Genomic DNA, 19483 nt, shown 5'->3' with positions numbered 1-19483 from the left:
AGTAACAGAAGCTAGGAGCAAAATCCTGGCCTTATTAAAGTCCATAGCAGATCTGCCGTTGCTTTCATGGAGCAAGGAGTTCAGATCCACATTTTAGTCACCACCTCTTGTGTCAACAGGATCTGGAGACGATTTTCATTTACCCAGCAAACAAAAGTTGCAGAGAGACAGATGCAATAAGTAAAGTGTCCACATTAAAAGGTATCTTCCAAAACTGCCAGACCTCCATATAAACAGATTAAGAGCTGGCCGTGACATACAAGAATGCTTTTGCTGAAAGACTTAACTATGGGTCGAAGCAGTATGTTTCAAAATCTCCTATCAGAACCCAACTCCATCAAGCCTTTGAATGCAAAGATTTGAAAATGTATGGTACAACTGAGTCATCTGGCATCAAAGGATGACTAATCCTTAAAATTTACAAAAACAAACAGTAATTAAGACACCTCCATCATCACAGACAAAGAAAGAGACCCAGCAATCATGAAACAGCTTTCAGATCTGCCACGCTTATTACAGCTGTTAGAATAAACCACTCTTATTGAAAATTACATGCAACAAAAATAAACTGTAATCAAGGTTTTTAAAGTCTGTTCTTGTCTTGCTTGGTTTTCCAAACTGAAAGATATATGCAGTTCCTGTGGCTATTTAGTATTAAACAACAGTAAAAAAAACCAAAAAAGATAATACTTTGAAGAATAGGATCATAATGAACTTACGCAGCAATTTAAAGCTGTTTTTTACTGTACTGTAGTTAAAATACAATCCAGCATACGTTCCACTGCCCTACTTCATGCTACACAAGTTGAAGGAATGTTGTTTTGTAAGATGTTGCAAATATTCAAACTGAAGCAGCACAAACCAGATAAATTGCTGTGCTTGTGTCATCTGTTAACACCTGCTGCCACACAGGATGCTAATCTAAAATGATGAAGGTTGCAGGTCAGATTTTCAGTGGGTATAAACAGGGATAGCTATGCTAACAGCATGGGATTTGGCCTTGTGTTAGCATCTTTTTTCTTCTTTGTATTTTTCTCCCTGGTGTTTACAGTTACTCTCAAGTGTATTACCAACTGCTTTGAGATGGTCAGTCCTCAACAAACCAACATCACCTTCTTTTACTTGTCTCTAACGCAACAAAACTAAAAATCCGCAAATCCTCCAAAACCACAAAATATCACTATATAAAAACTCTCTAAGAGAAAGACAGCAAAATAACTGACTAGCTTAGTTAAATGGTGTATCATCGGTGGCACCATACTTGCATCACTGTAGACTCTAGGTACTGTCCTGCGGTATGGTGTGGTGGCTAAGTAAAAATGAAAATAAAATCTGATAAAAATATGTGGCCTAACGGAAACATCATGGGAACACCTTTTCTAGAGCTTCTCCAAGAGAGATGAAATCAGGGAGTAATAGCAGGAAAAAAAACAAGACTGTAAGCAGAAGTGTCCAAAACACTTCTAGCACAAAGCCAAAATTTATCATGGGCAGGAACTTGCAAGAGATGTCTCAGCACAGAAAATTCCTCATAACAGCAAAACTCGTGTGGCTGATAGCTAAATACAGGATGGGAAATAAAACCAAAAAGCAACCGAATGAGGATGCTTTTTCGAAGCACCTATTTCTTCCATATTAAAATAAATGCGGGCTGATACAATGGAAGTTGCTACCTTCACCTTGCAACTGTGATCTTTACAGCCCTCAGGTCTGTGAGGAAGACATAAGTCACCAGGGCATAAAGGCACCACGAGGACTGAGCAGGGATCAAGGATCCTACAGGGCCTGGCAAGTCACTGAGCGTTTCACAGGACTGGAGCCACCGCTGCAGGGACAGGACGGCAGGACTGGCACAGTGCCTTCCAGGACACACTGCGCCAGCTCTGCATGCGTCCCCAGCACAGGCAGCATGGGAAGTGGCAGGGAGGCCAGCCGCCTCAGAGCCTGGCAGCCACCCATCCTAAAACACCCATTAAATACATTCACAGGGCACTCCTCTGGCAAAATCCCTACCTCAGAAAAGCCTCGTGCAGAGTTATTTAAGGTGGGGCAGGGAGAGTTTTCCCTGCAGGGAAGCGAGGCCCAGGAGTGCACTGTCCTGTCAGCGCACAGAGAGGGGCGGCCCTGTCACAGCTCCGGGGACAGAGAGCCGGGAAAAGCCCCGTCACAGCCCCGGATGGCGGAGCTACGGCCCTGCCTGGCCCCAAGGCGGCGGGAAGCCCTGTCACAGCCCCGGGTCGGGGGGGACTGCGGCCCCGCCAGACCCCGGGGAGGCGGCGGGAAGCCCTCTCACGGCAGCGGGGCACGCTGGGAAACGCAGTCCCCGCGGCGCGGGAAGCTGAGGCGGCCGCGGGGCAGGCTGGGAAGGCCGTCGGGGGAGGGGCAGCAGGCCGTACCCGCGGCGGGAGCCGCCTCAGCGGCCGGGCTGGCGGCGGCTCAGCGGGGGCTCGGCTGGAGGAAGGGTCCGGGGGCAGAACTGGAGGGTGCTGCAGCACGCTCGTTACCCCCCCTCGGGGGGGGGGGGTGGGGGGAAGGAAGGAGAGGTGGGGGAATGGCTGATGTGGGGTGTCTCATGTCCTCTCTCCCTGAGGGAGAGCAGCCAGACCTCGCCCTCTGCCAGGCGACTCGCGATGACAGCGTTACTCTCATGCTCTGAGGGCACCTCTCGGGTTTTCCGTCTGGTCTTCACCTCTATCGGGGTTTCCCTTGTTTCTCCCATTCTTAAACTGACCTTTGATACCTGTCAGCTGGTCCTGCCTGCAGGTGCCACCAAGTGCTGGCAGTAATTCCAGCTAAGCCACAGCTAAAATCGAAGTGCTGTTTATCCTAATGATAGAAACAGTCACTGAAGAAAAATGTTCTTAAACCTGCAAACATTACATACAGCCATTTTACCTCCACGTGCAATTTCTTCTGCAAGGCCTTTTTAACCTCTTCAGAGGCTGGATAGCTCTGCTGAACAACTCGTTCTGAATTCCCTGCATTTTTTTCCATCTCTCTTCGAAACCTCTCTGAACAACTCCCAGATGACAGCTGAGGAGCTGCTCCAGCATTCCCTCCTTTTCTCTGTGTCTTTCCCTCATATTAATTTACTGTAAGAGTATACTAGGTTAAACTTCCCCAAATCAGCTCAACAGTGAATATTCAGAAATGGCTAAAGCTGGTATGGCTATGGCTCAAGGCCAAGCAGAAGGCAAGGCTGAGGTAGATGGAGTGATCTAGCTCTTGTTTCTTACTTTGGACATAAGCCTTGCTGCAAACAACCGTAATATTCAGCTTGGCTATTCAAAATTAGCAGTATAGGCAGGACTTGCTCTATAATATTAACTTTTGCTGCTGTGACCAAAAACACTAAGAACATCATGCTCAATGTTATGAAAAACCTCTTGGGAAGACTCAGTTCAGAAACCCCCCAAATAAATTATGGTCTGGTACTTGGTAAATACTTGATCTTGCTGTGCAGATGCAACAGAATCTGCAGATGTTACTGAAATGCTTTTGCAGACAGGGGAGGAAATATATCTGTAGCAGACACCAACACCCCTAACTCACCAATCCTTGTCACCATTACTCTATCAGGACAGAAATGCAATTCTTTCCTTCCTATCAAAGAGCAACTCCCCACCAGCCTCTTTATTTCAGTCCGATTTTTGCAGCGCTGTACAGGTACAGCTTGCTGAATGGAGATGTCTTTAGGACCAGGAGGCTGCGCTCTCGTGGGCTCACTCTGTTATAGTGCAGGGCAAACCTACCTTTTACTAACCCACCCCATGAAAGGGAAACCTTAGAGGACCCGTTTCGGGGAAGCTGTTCCACCAACACCCCTGGCTTGGAGCCTCCCTACAGCTCCAATTCCACAAGCCCATTAACGGTACTTCACTGACCAAAGCTCAGTGAAGGCGAAGTAAGGACATCCCCGAACCCTACAGCCTTTGAATCATGTCCCAGGAACGGAATGCCCCAATACAAGCACCTCCGCCGCTCCTCCCACACTGCCACGGCCGTCTCTTAACCTTGACTACAGTGGCCCTCAGTAAGACAAAGAAAACACCCTTTGCTTTCGCCTGTTGGATGATGCAAACCCACTTGCTGACCTTTCTGGATGAACATTTTTCTAGTGTGAATGGGCCAGCTATGATCTCACTACCTTGTCAATGAAGAGGAAGTGGGGAAAGCCTTTTCAATGTTCAATCAAAAGAGCGCTTTTATGCAGTCTGACATCAGGGGAAAACACAAGACGGCTTTCCAACCGCGCTGCAGGAACAGCTAAAAGGGCTCTCCAAAACCGCTCCCCCTACCTTTGCAGCGACCCTCACTCCGGGCCAGCTACTTAATGGCATGAGCAGACATTCAGCTCTGAACGTAGGATTGGCAAAAGGCTCATAAAACCATCAATTATATCAAAGCTACAAGAGGATCTGACTCTGGAGAGCATAAATATGGATTCTGTTCAGAGATTTCTGGTGTGACAGTGGGGTCAGCCTACAACCTTTACAATGAACATCCTGTTCCTGCTTGACCTCTTGTCCTTTTTTTTCCTTCTACTTAATGACTGTTTGGAGCTTGAAAAAAAAAGTCCTCCAAAGCTGGCTGACGTATATTGATATTGCTGGTTGCAATATATTTACACAGCCACAAAAGGCAGCTCCTCAGCTGAGCCTACTTTTAGCTTGTGCCCTACTAAAATGAATGCAAATCTAAAAGCACTAAAACCGTATCAGCGGACTGAATGAGAAACTAAGATTTCTTTAACATGGTGGTGCGCTGGGGAAGCAGCCCCAGCAATGACATCCTGCAAAGCTGCTGCCAGTTGTGGAGTTTGCAGCTTCCAGGGAACCCTCGGTGTCCTCAGCAGCAGGGGACTTCGACAGCCAAACCTCTCTCTCTCTCTAATAATCTTCCCCATCACTGCAGGGGTAGGAAACAAGCACAGGGTTGCAATGTCACACACAAGTACCACCAGCAAGTTCACAATACACGGCTCAACTCTTTGCTGGGCATCTCCAGCTGCTTTGTATGTATCAGTTGCTACACAAAATCAACTGGAAGCTGTATCAAACCCAAAGGCAACAGCACGAGATATTATAACCCTGAGGCACTTTGCTGTTTAGCTCCTATTCTGAATGGCTTACAACTGTAGTGCTTCAACTTCCCCAGTTTGTTCTCAGCCCCCAAACAATTATTGATCCCAATTTTTTCCTCATTTTTAATTGTTTCTGCAAAGCGTATCCCACAAAGGAAGGGCAGCAAGCAAGTGTAAAGTATAATTATTTTTGGAAAGACTGAGGGAGTCTGTTCAGATGTTTCTCCAGCTTATTTGGGTGTGCAAGCATTTTTCAGATGTTCAGAAATGAAAAAGAAGAATTCTGCTCAGATGCATGCCTGTGTGTATGAAAAACAATGAAATGGCTTAGATGCCTTATTTTGTGTTTAGGACGTACAGGGCTACATTAACAGCACCTTTCTCAATAAGAAATCCATTGCAAGTACAGTGATCAGTGTGTTGTGCTGGGCAATTTTATGTTGAAGAATGGTGGGGGTTTTTTTAAATTCTGCTCTTAAAATACTCAGGGCAACAAGAATTCAGAGTCTTAACAATATAAATGCTAAGTGTAAGTCTAATCTACACGCAGATGTAGATCAACATTACTTGTTTAAATACTGATAAAAATTAGAACACAGTGAAGCCGAATGAACATAAGAAATATTTCACGTAATATTTACTGGAAAATTGCAACAGGGATTTTTTCTAATGAGTAAATACAGCATGAAGCCATTGAGTCTTCTATCCCTGGGGTACGATAATTTGAAACACATTTTTTCAGATCAAAAGTGTTATGTTGTCAAATATGAAAGCCCAATTTAGGCTGCATAATATTTAATTAAGAAAACAGCATTCCATACTGTGATTTATTTATTTTTTTAAGTCCAATGCCCCTTGAGTCATCTTATCTTCTTAACTTTAAGATTTGTACTGTGCGAGATCATGGGAAAGACACAATCAACTTTATTTTCATTACAAAAGAAGAAAAACCTAAAGGGAATCCTGTGAAAATCAAATCCAAACCCAAGATTTTCCAATGATCATGTAACTTGAAAAGGCCATCTGCCCACTCAAAATGGAGAGGAGCATTGTATCTGATCCTGTGGCTACGATGATGGATAATAAAGATCCAGGTCATACAGAACAGCCACAAGAATACCTGGAGTTTTTAGACTGAAGAGGACCCTCTTAGGGCTCTGCAGCCACGATTTGCTCACCTTGACGCTTCTGTGATGTATCCGCGATGGCTGGCATTTCACGCTGCTGGTGTTGCAACAGCCAGTGCAACGTTTCACCTCCACGCAGGGTGGCCATATCAGGAAGTTGGCAGAGGTGGGATCAATCTGACTCCGAGGTATCTCGTATATAACCGTCCGTGTTTTGCAGACAGCTGGGATGGCTTCCTCTGCGAACACAAGAAATTCACACTTCCAGGTGAGCAGCTGCTCTCACCTCAGAGCACCCAGATACTTTACACCATCGATTTATGAGCGGCACCCTTAGCTGGTAGGTTGAGATGGCGTTCTCGGTTCCCATTGCTTACTGACAAGTCGGTGCCGAGTACTGTTTGCCTACCACTAAACTGTGTGTGCTACCCTAGGGAGAAGCTTGACTCACTCCCAAAAGCCCAGCCCTAAAATGAGGGTTTACAATGGCCTGGCTCCCAACATAGCTCGGAGCGCATACCATTAGATAAGACAATCCCCTCTCAGCAAGCCAGGGGCTTCTCCAGATTAGATGATCCTCTAATACCGCCTCATAGCGACTGCGTTAACAGCAGCTGTTACTTTACAACATTGGGGCGATCACTGCACGCACGTATTATCACACAGACGTGCAATACCTGGCAAATACAACCACAGAAGTTGCACTGAGGATATTTATATCACAGCCAAATTGGCTGAGCTGGGAAACAACGTGCGCCAGCTTGAAACTTTCGACTCTTGGGTTTCCACTTCCAAAACCTTAACATCCCCACATCAGGGAGTCTGATCCGTCTGCCATCCCAAAGGGCAACTGCCATTTTTTCTGAATGAAGTTATCAAAGCTTTGTACATGGTGGGGTTTATTCAATTTGCTATTTCTTGAACGAGGCAAAACCACAGAGTAGCATGACCAAAACACCTGCAGCTAAACCAATATCCTGCTGGGCTCAGGTAAGGTGAGCGTGTAGACAACAGTTTCAGCCACATGAGGATCATGAAGAGTAGCTCTATACAGCTGCATGATGCTGCCATGAAAAATCCAAACCATGTATCATTCTCAGCCTAGGGACTACCTAAGAAGTCAAGCTGGTAATTCAAAACGGTCCAGAAAATAATAGCAATTGCAGGGACAACTTGTTTGATGATAAGTTCTCTGAAGGCAGCTTGGATTTTTTTGCCTTACAGTGGAAGCATTGATAGCTTTGGGTTAGATGTGTCAGGGAACTGGAATACTGCCTGCGCTTCTTCAGTTACTTCTGAAGTACAAGAAGTTCAGGCCTGGCCTGTGCCTGTAACATGAAAATCTAGGCTTAGTTTTGGAAGAGATGCATTTCAGTCAGCTAAGTAGAGTGAAAAATCTTCTTCTCAATCCCCAATGCCACGAACTCAAGAAAATTAACGGATCCAATACTGCAAGATAGCTGGCAACTCCTGCAAGTTATTGAGCATACTCAGTTCCCACTGACTTTTATGGGGAGGCATTCAACACCTTGCAGAGTAAGGTGCCAAGTGTAGCAGACTGTTTCAGAACCGCTGTTCTCTAGAGGCATTCAATGTGACGAGCGCGCTTGCCAATTCACACTGCAAATCCATGCTGACAGCATGCTGTGCTATCTCCTGCGTACCACCATAGCTTAAAGTACAAATATATTGACTCTGAATTGCCTATAATAGATAAGATCATGGATGTTTTCCACAGTCAAATGGAACGGTAAAACGGTAAAAGATCTAATCAGATGAACAAGCACTGCATACAAATCCTGTTCTAAAATTCATTAGCATCTCCTTAAATTTATATTTGGACTTTGTTGGATCACCATCATTATTGTTTAATAAGAACAAAATACCCTGTAAACATGCCTGGTGCCCTACGCAATGATGGAAATCAATGCCCCAGCGTTTCCATCAATGGCTTTTAATTTTTTGGATAAGCTGTTTTTTTCTTGTGAATAAAGAGTCAAGCTGTTTCCTTTTGTGGAGCTTCTGTACTGAAAACTCTACCAACTGTTGATGTTTTTTAAAGCACACTGCTGTAGTTGTTCCCCACACTATGAATTATACATTGAATATCACAGCATTTTCTAACCAAGGTCTAGCTTTCTAACATGCTGCAACAAGAAAGTGAATGTAAAGAATTTGTGCTTGTCTGTCTCCTATGGACATCCTCCAGAAGACAGCTTCTCAGGCAATGGCTCGTTTTGTGCAAAAAGAAAGGCAGAAACTAGAAATGGCCTTTTCCCTTTGTGCGTGTCACATTTTTCCAGTGAAATGTCCTGCTTGGCTGACCAAAAGCACCCCCTCTGTTTTTACTCCCTAAGTACAAACAGCTTGTTTCTTACCAATGCTTCTTTTTCTGCGAATGGGCACAGGACGATTCTCTTGCACATGTTTAGCAGAATGAACACTGTAAGATCTCAAGTTTGTTTCTGAAACATCATCATATCCTAGAACAGGAAACAAAATATTAACCTCAGCTATGTTATTCGCATCAATGTCACTACAGTGCCGTTCCATCCATATAAATCTGTGCTGTTCATATGCACAAGACCAAATCCTGCTGCAATTAGTCTAATGTAACTGCCGTTAATGCAATTGCAAGGGCATAAGGCAGGGAAGGCATACACATTAAATGTCATGTATAAGCATTAAATGTCATGTATAAGCACACACAATTTAATTCTAATATCCATTTTACTGAAAGTCCCCAGAAACAGTGCACACACTGTGATACAGAACCATATCTAAAATAAAACAGTGGCATTTTTATGTGAAAGGCATAATACAGCTTTTCTTACTGGAAAGGTGTAGAAATAAGAACAATAATACTTCACGTGAAACGTTTCTTCTAAGTTTTTTGAAGTTCTGGTATGAGGCTATGGTAAAAAATATGGTATTACACACCCAACAGCAACAATGCTGCCTCTGTAAATTTTCTCTTGCTTGGTTTTCAGGGCAGTACCAGGACAGAATCAAAAGCAAAAAGTAACTAGCATGGGTTTCCTTTTAGCCTCTCTGTTGCAGAACAAATCCCCTGTGAAGTATCCTAACCTTTGGAGGGGCATCTGAAGCTACTGCAAACTCTGGGACTGCATCCAGGCTTGTCTTGTTCCCTAAATAAGCCTACCACATGGGTTAAAGGGCCATGAGAAAAAGCAAAGATGGAAAACTTGGCATTTCATTTATCATAAAAAAACAACAAAATAACTGCTCCAACTATTTGGTTTTGTTAAGTGAAGCAGCCCAGGTCATGTCCCATGCAGTGGGGTTCTGAAAACGACAAGCACAATCTGCAAACAGGGGATCAGGAAGATGTAAGCAAACTGAGGGCTGCATACAGATTCCAGTACACCAAAACTAAGATTTTTAGCACTCTGCTGCTTGGAGTGCCCTCTGTAACGTCACTGGAGAGTTTCAAGGTTTCACTGCTGGCTCCAAAGAAAACTGTGATGTGCACTAAAAAATGTAAATGGTTATTACACAGTACTCAATTACCCTCTCTACAAGCTACCAACGTCCTACACTCCTGTTTTCCGCACTGACACGCTCCCTGCTTCCAGTTCGTTTTGTATGCACAGTTGACTGTGACTCTGAAACTTGTTTTATTCTCAGCTTTATTAGTAATACACATGATAAGGGTCTGCTCTACAAACAAACCAACTCATCTTCTCCTCCCTCCAAGAAATCCTGCCCTAAAGAGCATGCAGCTTGTGAAATCACCTGCAGAGCCTGGAAAGAGATGAAGACAGTGGCATCTTCAGCACCTTAGAAAGAGTTCTGTGCCTCACGACTTATCTTTGCTTCTTGGAAAATACTACCGTAGGTAGCTAAGAGAAGATGAAATGGGAGGTCCAAGAGGTAGTGCCAGGATCACCCACTGGTCCTGTCTATTTTCCTTATCAGCTGAACAGATCCTTGTCTGAAGTAAGTCAGTGTGAAATCCAGACTCTCCATTTACCCAAATAAGTTGGCTCCTACTTCCTATGTAAAGTGCTTGTTTCCCATTGATTTTGATGGGAAATTTTGGAACCTAACTGATTAGCTGATAGTGGGCCTTATTTGCAGTCTGGGTCCTGTAACGTAACACAGCAAAGACTAATGGATTTTACTTCTGCTTTTATTGTACCCCGTACTCCAGAAGACTCATCAGTGGGGTAAATAAAACGGCTTGCCTGAGACCCCACAGGAAGTTTGCAACTGAGCTGGGGAGCGGAGCCAGGTCTCCCACATCCCATTCCAATGGCACCAGGCCATCCACCTGACCCCAAATGGTGTTATGCAAAATGAGGATCCGTTCTGATGTTCCTCCAGCCCTCTTCTGCTTCCTAGCGCTCACCCACCCAGCACCTTAAGACTGACCTCCTTTTTGGCAGCTTGGAGTTGTCACAACCTCTCCCTCAATTTGAGGCAACGAAGTGATACTCAAAAGAAAGCAGCATGAATTCTGCTCAGCATAAGATCCAAGCTAGGCTCAGAGCAAGAAGCATCTCTGTCCACATGCAAACAATGTTTAAAAAAGATTAAACACAAAACTAATGCCTCTAATCCGAACTGCTTGGTGGGCACGGACATCTTGCTGAAAAGAGAAACCGTCGATGATGCCAGCTGTACGGCAGGCCTGAGCCACAGGTCCTAATCCCACGTTCAACACGCTGGCATAGCTCCCTTCTAACATGACTGATTTCTTGCTGCCTTGTTTAAAGAAACTGGTAAGACTAAAGGAATAGTATGATCAGCTAACCAATATGTTAAGCCATGTGCTTATATATAACTGCTCAACTCAGCTGCAATTAGCCATATTCTATCATCATGTTTATAAAGCAAAATGACATGTCGAGGAGCATGTGTTGCTTATAAGATGATTTCTAAGGTGAAGAAGGCCTCTGGCTCATACTGTATCTCACTGTCTCACTACATATCTTAGGCATGTATATCATTTCATAAGTTCATGTCTCGCTGTGGGGGTTAAAAAAAGAGATCTACACAGCTAGCACAGCAGACTGCAAAACAAGTTCCAGTCAAACCTCAATGCATTATGCAACACAAATTGTACTATTGCTATCGACATGGCATCGATGGTTTTTTTTTTAATAAACAGAATTACGGAGCCCATGGCTGGAGCCAGAAGCCACTGTAATGCTAAAGGTGCTTGGTGCCCCCCTGATCCCCACAGGCATTTGGAAGGAATTCCATTTCCCAGTGAAGTCAATGGCAAAATCACTGCACTTCAAGCCATCTTTCAGTCAACAGGAGTCTCGCCCGAGTAGGACTGAAATATCAGAAAGTCAGCTTTGAAATCCACACTTGACTCTGGATGTGTGGCCAGCAGACTTTCTTTTATTCCATTAAAACAATGATGCTACGGTATTTACAAATAGCACTCTCTAGTCTGACTTTAAAGAAGCCTGATACCTAATTTGCATCAGTTTTTCCCCCTAATGTACTGATTTAGGAGCATGAAGTTGCAGGATAAGGATAAGCTCTTAGCAAAGGAAATGGGAGTTTATGGGTGCTTAGCGCCTCACAAAATGAGGCTTAGAGCAGAAAGCTTAGAAACGGGTGGTTCTTAGTTTAGAAATTGAACACTGCTTGTCACTAAGTGAAGACGGAGGATGCTGCATGGAGCCAGATTAATGCAGCTCTCTTTTAACATTTTAATAATAATAAAAAAAATGTTTTCATGGCAGCCGATCAAGAAATTTCTCTGTAATCTTTTATGTACTGACAACATATCAATGATGGATATAAAAACTCTTGCAATTAGCCTTGGTCAATCCATTAGTGTAGCTGAAGTTGTTCTTTTTTGTCAGACTGGCATTTTTCCACTGGGTCATGGAGTATAAATCACAGAGTTCCTGTGACATTCTGCCAATATGTGATTACTCTTCTCACTAAATAAGCATGTGGAAAGCATCCTAAGACTACTGTTATTTTATATTTATCAATTTATACTTTCGCATTGCCATCTCCTTCCCGAACAATTTTATGTGAGGTACAATCCCCAATATATGCAGTCTTAACACAAACGGTTCTAGATGTCACTTTGACGTGCATCCAAAAAGTATAGGTCCAAGACTTCTAGTACCAGCAGCAGCGGTTTAGGAAATTCTCATTATCTCTTTTTTTCAGGAATTCAGTGTAAGGTACAATAAACTGAAATGGTCTGTCTTACAAATCGGTCCTAGAGCCAGAAAGCCCAAGGCAACGTCAATCTGTTTGTTTGATCTTCTTCCTGGCTGATGCAAAATATGCCCTTCTGACATCCAACGGCACAGATAGATGTCATTAAGTTTTCAACTTTGATCTATTAAAGGAAATATAAGTAGCAGCCTGCAAGATCCTGTTTTGTTTAGGTTTTTTTCCCTTTACCTAGATGTGATCAACCAACTGTAAAGGAGGAGGAGTATTCCCTCTATCTGTCTCAGGAAAAACACAGGACACACACGGCAGATGCCCGCCTCTCATAATGTTTACGAGGTGCAAGGAAAGCTAACACATTGCAGTGTAACATCCTTAATTTGAGCGCCACACCAAAAGCCACAAAGTCAAGGGAAGATTTTCCAATAGATTGAGCTCTGCAACAATCTAACACTTTTCCCTGAAAGCATACTGGTAATTTAGAACGTTCCTCCACCTCACAAAAGCTGCTCTGCTAGTTCTTAATCACAGGCCGTTAAATTCGCATGGCCTAAGGTGACCCTGTGGTTGATGCCCTTAACCCATGCAAAGAAGCACACTCAGCCCTGCGTTTCCCCACGCAGGGAGATGACTGGGGGAAAATCTGTTCCCAGCGGGAGGCAAACATAATAGGTGATGAAATGCGCTCTACCTCCCACAGGACAGATGGGAGAGGTGAAGCGCGAGGAGAAAAACCACGCTGCTAAGCCAAAGAGAACTTCACAGGCGGAATATAGGAAATGCCCCCGTTTCGGTGATTTAGTCTGTTAGTAGTAAAACTGTACTCTGCACGCTACAGCTGCCTACTTCCTGGGATGGTGCATGCTTTCTGTTTTAAATAGGGTCAGACTCTGCTCTCTGTCACGCCAACGAAACTCTGTCGCTGACTATGGATCCCAATCCCAGCACATTAATGTAAGACCCTGGTTTCTGATACAAACAGAGAATTTTCATGTTGCATTTACAGGGATTTCTCTTTGAATTGGACATGCAGCACTGGGCTCTGACAAATTGGCCTGGATTTTCTTTTTTGAATACAATGATAAGCTCCATGTTGGGTAGTGTTTTTCTTTAAGTAATACGCCAGATGGTCTGGGGGTGTGGTTTCTAATTTTATGAAGGGGGTTATCAGTCATCTCTGCGCTACAATATAGAGACCAAATCTGTCAGAATAGAAGAAAAACCTGCCCACTCTGACTTACAAAACTTACTTTTCCAATTAAAAATACACGCTTTGCATTGCAGGAGAGAAAAATGACTGTTCTTCCTTCATTTTCCACAGTTTCTGTCTTGTTACTCGGGAATATCAGATATTTCTGCATGCATGCCTGATCCTGCAAACTCTTCCCCTACAAGATCATTCTTAATTCTCGAGTCCACCCACTGAGTTTAAACAGGGCTACTCACATGCAGAAGGACTGGCAATACCATGCACTAAAATGAGGGAGAAAATAATCACTAGAGCTTTTTTATTCTGAGCCTCAGTTTAAATCAGTGTATGCTATAAAACAGAAATCTATCTACTGTACAAGCCCTCACTGAACTAGCCCTTCCCTAAATGCAATTACAGCCCTAAGGAAATACATTTCAGAAATATCATCTTACCAGTGACAACTAGAAAACATTTGATTTGCTAATCCAAGCTAATACTAAATATAGTAAACAGGCCCGATCCTGTTTACTGAAGAAAACATGGTAATTTCAGTGTTCGATTAGTCACTCTGATAAACCCTTAATAAGAATTACTCATGACAGTAAAGACTGCAGGACTGTGCCCAGAAAACGTAAATGCGGGTAGTAAAGACTGGTTACTCGCTGTGAAGATCCAATCCTGCCTGTGTAGCTCAGAATAAAGCTTAGCACGTTTGCAAAAGGAGCACTCACATAAGCAAGAACAGGGTGAAAGGCTGAATATTTTGTTTTTATTTTTTAATATTGTTTGAGTTCCTGTCTTAAGGCATTACTGTTTCATGTTGAAATAGTAAAATATTTATGTCTTGTTTCTCTAATGGTTTCTAAACTGACAAATTGCACAAAAACAGCAAAATGAAATGGTAAACTTGTGGCTGACCTCTTCAATTTCTGGTCATGCATCCTCTGGCTAATATTTGCCATGAGGTAAATAATTATTTTCTGAAATAAATTTCTCTGCTACATCTACCAATTTATTCAGCTCCCGCCGTTGCTCCACTTGTCTGCTTGATTCTCTTGCAATGGAGCCATGTGAACTTTTGCTCTCCTTCTAAGTGGTATTTAAAAATGAAGCATGTGCTTGTTACACTGGGGTATTTGAAAAAATAATGTATTCTGGTAGCTACAGAATACTGACTCAAACGCAGAAGCAGCATGCAGTATTTTAAAATGCTAGCGCTCAGATCCAGCCCTTCTGCAACAGCAGCCAAGCCTTCCACTGAGTTCACTGGGAAAAAGATTTTAGCAGTAGTGCACTTGTCTGGTCCGAAACAGTCTTAAGTGGGGAAATATGTATTGCATACCCCTTCCCTGTTGTGAAAGCTTCTTTAATTGCAGTGATAAGCAATAATGATGAAGCACTGCTCTCCAAAAATATTAAACCGATGCCAACAAATCTGGTTATTAGTAATTAGCCTCTATGGTAAAGTATTGTGCAAGAGAGAAATATCCCCATTTTCAGTGTAATGGGCAACCGTTTGCTCCCTAATCACATGAAAATTGAAAGCTATGTCTGTACAATACGTTCCTAGTGCATTCCTGCTCGTTAATACAGCGCTATACAAAAAGCAGTGAGTTAAACTCTAGAAGGATCCTGCAACACTGAATGAAGGTGATTGAACCTGGCACAGACTTTACAAAAATACACAGCATATGGTTTAAAAGGAGATGGCCCAGTACCAACGCAAGCAAGAACTCATTCATTTTTCTCCATGTTTGCTCTTCAGAAAGATGCAGGTTTCCCTTGGGCACATCAAAGGTGCCGGGTTTATTCTCTCTCAACTAAGGGAAGAAATCACCAGGAACAAAGTGCATCAAGTGAAACCAAACGATAAGAAACCCAGCAATACAGTGCTTCTAGATCTGATTTACTGCTGCAACGATCTGTTTGAACTGCACGTTCTCACTACACCCATTTGCATGCCTAATGATGCAGAAAATAACCCTGCACTATTTTCTTTTGGAAAAAAGTGTATTTTTAAGGGTAAGCTTCATATGCAGGTTCCTGTTTAAAATCAGCGCGGACAGTTTATTTTCCTTTTAATAAAGCCCAGCACTTGAAGAGACATTACTTCATTCATAAATATTGTTTCAAATATTTTAAATACCTCTAGGACAGTAGTTTAAAGATAACAGAGCAATGCAAGACCAACAACAAACCTTATGGAAATTCTTCTCCGCTGAGAGACGGAGAGGTCTGAAAACACAGAGGGTCACTAGGTCCCTCTCCACCCTGAACCCCCCGAAGTTTTAACTCCCGATCGGCCCCTTGGCCGCCGCCTCCCTTTGAAATAAAGCTCCCCTGCCCAGGGCAGCCTGGCTCTTGAGGCTGGGTCCCCGCACGGGTCTCGACCCCGAGGCGAGGCAGCCCGGGCCGCGCCGCCAGAGCGGCGAGAGGCGTGCGGGGCGCTGCGCCGCGGCCGCCCGCGGTGCCTCCCCCCCGGGGCGGCGGCGGCCGACGGCGCGGAAGGAAGGAGGACGGGACTAATTTACCTACGGAGTCAATCTCCAGGAGGCGCTGCAAGTCGCGGATGCTGTGGATCTCGCTGTGCGCCAGCCGCTCGATGAGCTCCTGCGGGATCTCGGCCTCCTTCAAAGACACACACACCGCGGGTCACCGCGCAGCCCCGCGCAGCACTCCCCCACGCCCCTGCAGCACCGGGGGTTTAGCGCTGCGGGGCTGGGGGTTTGAGGGGTCTGGGGTCTTACGGAGGGTGCAGGGTGTTTGCTGGACGTGTTTGGACGAAGCAGGGGAAAAATCCACACGCACAATCCCCCCCCCCGCCGCCCCACCGGGCGCTGGAGCGCTCCCCGCCGCCCCCGCCTGCGCGCCCGCGGGGGCTGCGCGCCGCCCGCCGCCAGCTGAACTGCGCCACGGCTCGCCCGGGCGGGCAGCTCCGCACGGCTCCGGCCTGGCGGAGCGTGTGCCCGGCAGAGCTGCGCCTCCTCTCCCCGAGCCCCGCTCGACGCCTGGAAACCCACCCCGGGCAGCCGGCTGCTGAAGTTTGCCCAAGCGGGCGCGAAGTCCACCGCGGGCGCGGGCTCCCCCGACCCGGGGAGGAGGAGGAGGACCGTGTCCCACGGGGCCACCGCCATCCTACCAGCGCCCACGTCGCGGCTCCCAGTGCCAAGCAGAGCCGGTCCCGGGAAAAGTTACAGTCGCCGTGCAGCGCCGAGCACCGCGCTCGCCCCGACCAGGACCACCTGTAGCAACCCCAAGACGCGGCTCCGCGCCCAGCTCCGTCCCCGAGCGGCCGTGTGCCGGCGGGCTGCCGCCCGACCCTCGCCCGCTCTGAGCCGGCTGATCTGCAAAAACCGGGGAGGGGGGCCGGGGGGGGTATTCAACCAACTTCTGCCCGCGGCACTAACGGTGCCCGCGGTCGGCTGTGTGCAGCGCCGTGCGCGGCGGGGGCGGCCGCTGCCAGGCGGCTCCGCGCACCGCTCTGTTTGCAAATAGCCGCAGCCCTTTTGCACCCGTGGGGCGTGAATATATACATATTTTTTATATATATATATATATATATAAAAAATTTTGAAGAGTAGCCAGCAGCCCCGGAGCGGAATGCACGGTCATTCCCCTTCGCCTCTGGCATGCATGAAATGGCAACTTGCTTGCTGCCTCGGCCGCGCAGGGGCTGGGGCTGGGGCAGGGCGAGCGCTCCCGGCGAGCCCGGGGCGCGGAGATGCCCGCGGCGCCCAGGTGGGCAGCCCGCTCCCCCCTGCCCTCCGCCGCCGGCTCGCCCCGACCCCCGGCTGCGGCGTGCCCCCGGGGACCGAGAACGCAGGAAGCCGCTCTCACCTACCTCGGAGAAGGTAAAGGACAGGTAGCCAAAACCTATCAGCAAAACGCAAGCCCAGGTCCTCATCGCGGTCTAGTGCACTTTAGACACGGAGGGAAGGCAACGCTGATGGAGAGGAGCTGCAGGCCGGCTCCTGCCGCGCAGAAATTCAGTACCATCCCTCAGGGGAAAGGCAGCGGGGTGGCTCGGGGGTCCTCCGCATCCAGGGTGGGTCGGGGCTGCCTCGGGGCGGCGGTGGTTTAATCACGGCGCTGCCGCTGTTTGTATGTTCCCCTCGCTACGGGAGCGTGGCTGCTCTCCCTTTCTGCCGCTCTCGCTCGCTCCTCTTGGCTCTTAGGACTAGACCAGCCGGTACTTCTGCATATTTGCTTAGATCAGACCAAAGTGAAACCCAAGGAGTCGATCCGGAGCGCAGCCGAAACGCCCATCACCTGTCTGGGGCGGCTGGCCCCCCTCGCGGCGGGCGGCGCTGGGGCCCGCCTCCCCCCGCCGCCGCGGCCTCCCGCTCCGCGCCGGCACCGAGGGATTTCTCTATTTGCCTGCTTCTCCCCCACCCCGCTATGCTTGCCCTCCAGCCTCTCCCCCTTTCTCAAAAAAAAAAAAGGGGGGGGGGGGAGGGAGGGAAAAAAAAAAAATCTTTATTGATACGGATCGAAATGTTTCTCTTGCTGAGAATGGTCCCGCTTCCCCCCCCCCCGGCTGGGGTGAGGTTAAAAATGATAATTAATTACGAATAACAGCAGTGATAAATCGGAGCAATATTGCAGGATCTCGCGGGCTGCCTTGGTGCAGTTTCTTCACTTTGCACGGGAGAAAAAGAGAGGAGGAGGAGGAAGGAAAAAAAAAATATATATATGCAAGAAGGTTTAAATCCCAAGGGGATCGGAGACGAACTGCAACTCCTGGCGGAGGGAGGATTCCCGGGCTCGCTCCGAAGCGGTGGCCTGTCTGGAGCGTGGCTCCGGCGAGGAGCAGCATATACCGCTCCCCTCCCTGCCATGCGCCTCCCCCGTCCCTCCTCCCGGTACTCCCGGCACCAAACCCACAAACAACAAGTAGTGGGGGCTGCCGCCAGCTGCAGCCCCTGCTTGCAGGGCGAGAGGGGCTCTGCCCACATGTAAGGGGAAAAAAAAAAAAACCAGGAGCCGGAGGAGGGCGGGGGGGGGCCGGGGAAGGAGCGGGGCAGCCTGCCCGCCACCCCGGCCCTCTGCGGCACTGGGGCGGGGGAGCGCGGGGAAGGGCTGGGAGCTGCTGCGCAACAGCCGCCGCGGAACCCTACGGGATCCACCTTGTGCCCCGGCCTTTTATATAAGGCGGAAGAGATCGCCATGACCACGGAGGGTTTGGGTGGTTTTTTTTAATCGTTGTTACTATTTTTTTTGGGGGTGGGGGGTGGGGGGGGGCTTGCCTTTTGCAGAAGGGGAGGGGCAGAGTGGCGGTGGGTTGTGTTGTGGGGTTTTTTTTAACGTAGCTTCTTCGCTGCTGTTGCAGCGCAGCCTTCATTGCAAAGGAGAACACCCCCCCCCACCGCCCCTTAAGTAATACAAAGGCACCCCCCCAAAATCAATAAAAAGCAGCTGGGGGTGGCGGGGCGGGCGCCCTCCGCCCTGCGGCACCTGGCTGCGGCATCCGCGGGTGCGGGGCTCCCCGCCGCGGCCGCGGAGACGCGGCGCCCCGGGGCTCCGCCGCAGCCGGCCCCGGCCCCGGCCCCGGCCCCCCTCCCTCGCTCCCCCCCCCGCTCCCGCCAGCCCGCGGAGCATCGGTGCCGGAGCCGGGCGGCGGCAGCTCGCTTTCCTTTGGCATCCGCCCTCCCCGCCGCCCCGGAGAGAAAATGCCCCCTTTTCCCCGGCGCGGATTGGCACAAGGTGCCTGCTGCACCCTGACATCTCCCTGAACTCATTGTGATTTAAATAACAGCCCTTTCTCATCTAAACAAAGCGTCTTAATAGCAGATGCAAAGAATTCAGCTCATCTGAAAATCCAATAGCATTTAAGTGGATTAACTGCAATAACACAACTGAGGAGTGATACTATCCTTCATGGAAGACAATAGACTGTAAATGCACAGC

General features: G+C 47.4%; 1 protein-coding gene across 9 annotated transcripts in view; it reads right to left on the bottom strand.

The window, feature by feature from the left end:
* The window catches only part of PDGFA (platelet derived growth factor subunit A), a 135075-nt gene extending 117241 nt beyond the window's left edge, over positions 1-17834 (bottom strand). For all 9 annotated transcript variants that reach the window (XR_007767334.1, XR_007767333.1, XR_007767332.1 and 6 more), the window contains exons 1-4: positions 17418-17834; positions 16108-16204; positions 8589-8693; positions 6262-6449 (exon numbers count right to left, since the gene is read on the bottom strand). Coding sequence is in view for 6 of the 9 variants with exons in the window: in XM_050905863.1 (XP_050761820.1) it covers positions 6262-6449; positions 8589-8693; positions 16108-16204; positions 17418-17480 (453 nt within the window). In the remaining 3 variants the exon portion in view is untranslated. The remainder of the gene's footprint in view (positions 1-6261; positions 6450-8588; positions 8694-16107; positions 16205-17417) is intronic.
* Between the last annotated feature and the right edge of the window lie 1649 nt (positions 17835-19483).

The sequence above is a fragment of the Gymnogyps californianus genome, chromosome 15 (assembly GCF_018139145.2).
Source record: "Gymnogyps californianus isolate 813 chromosome 15, ASM1813914v2, whole genome shotgun sequence".
Taxonomy (NCBI): domain Eukaryota; kingdom Metazoa; phylum Chordata; class Aves; order Accipitriformes; family Cathartidae; genus Gymnogyps; species Gymnogyps californianus.
The sequence above is the reverse complement of the archived record's forward strand: the minus strand, read 5'-3'. Positions and strand labels throughout refer to the sequence as shown.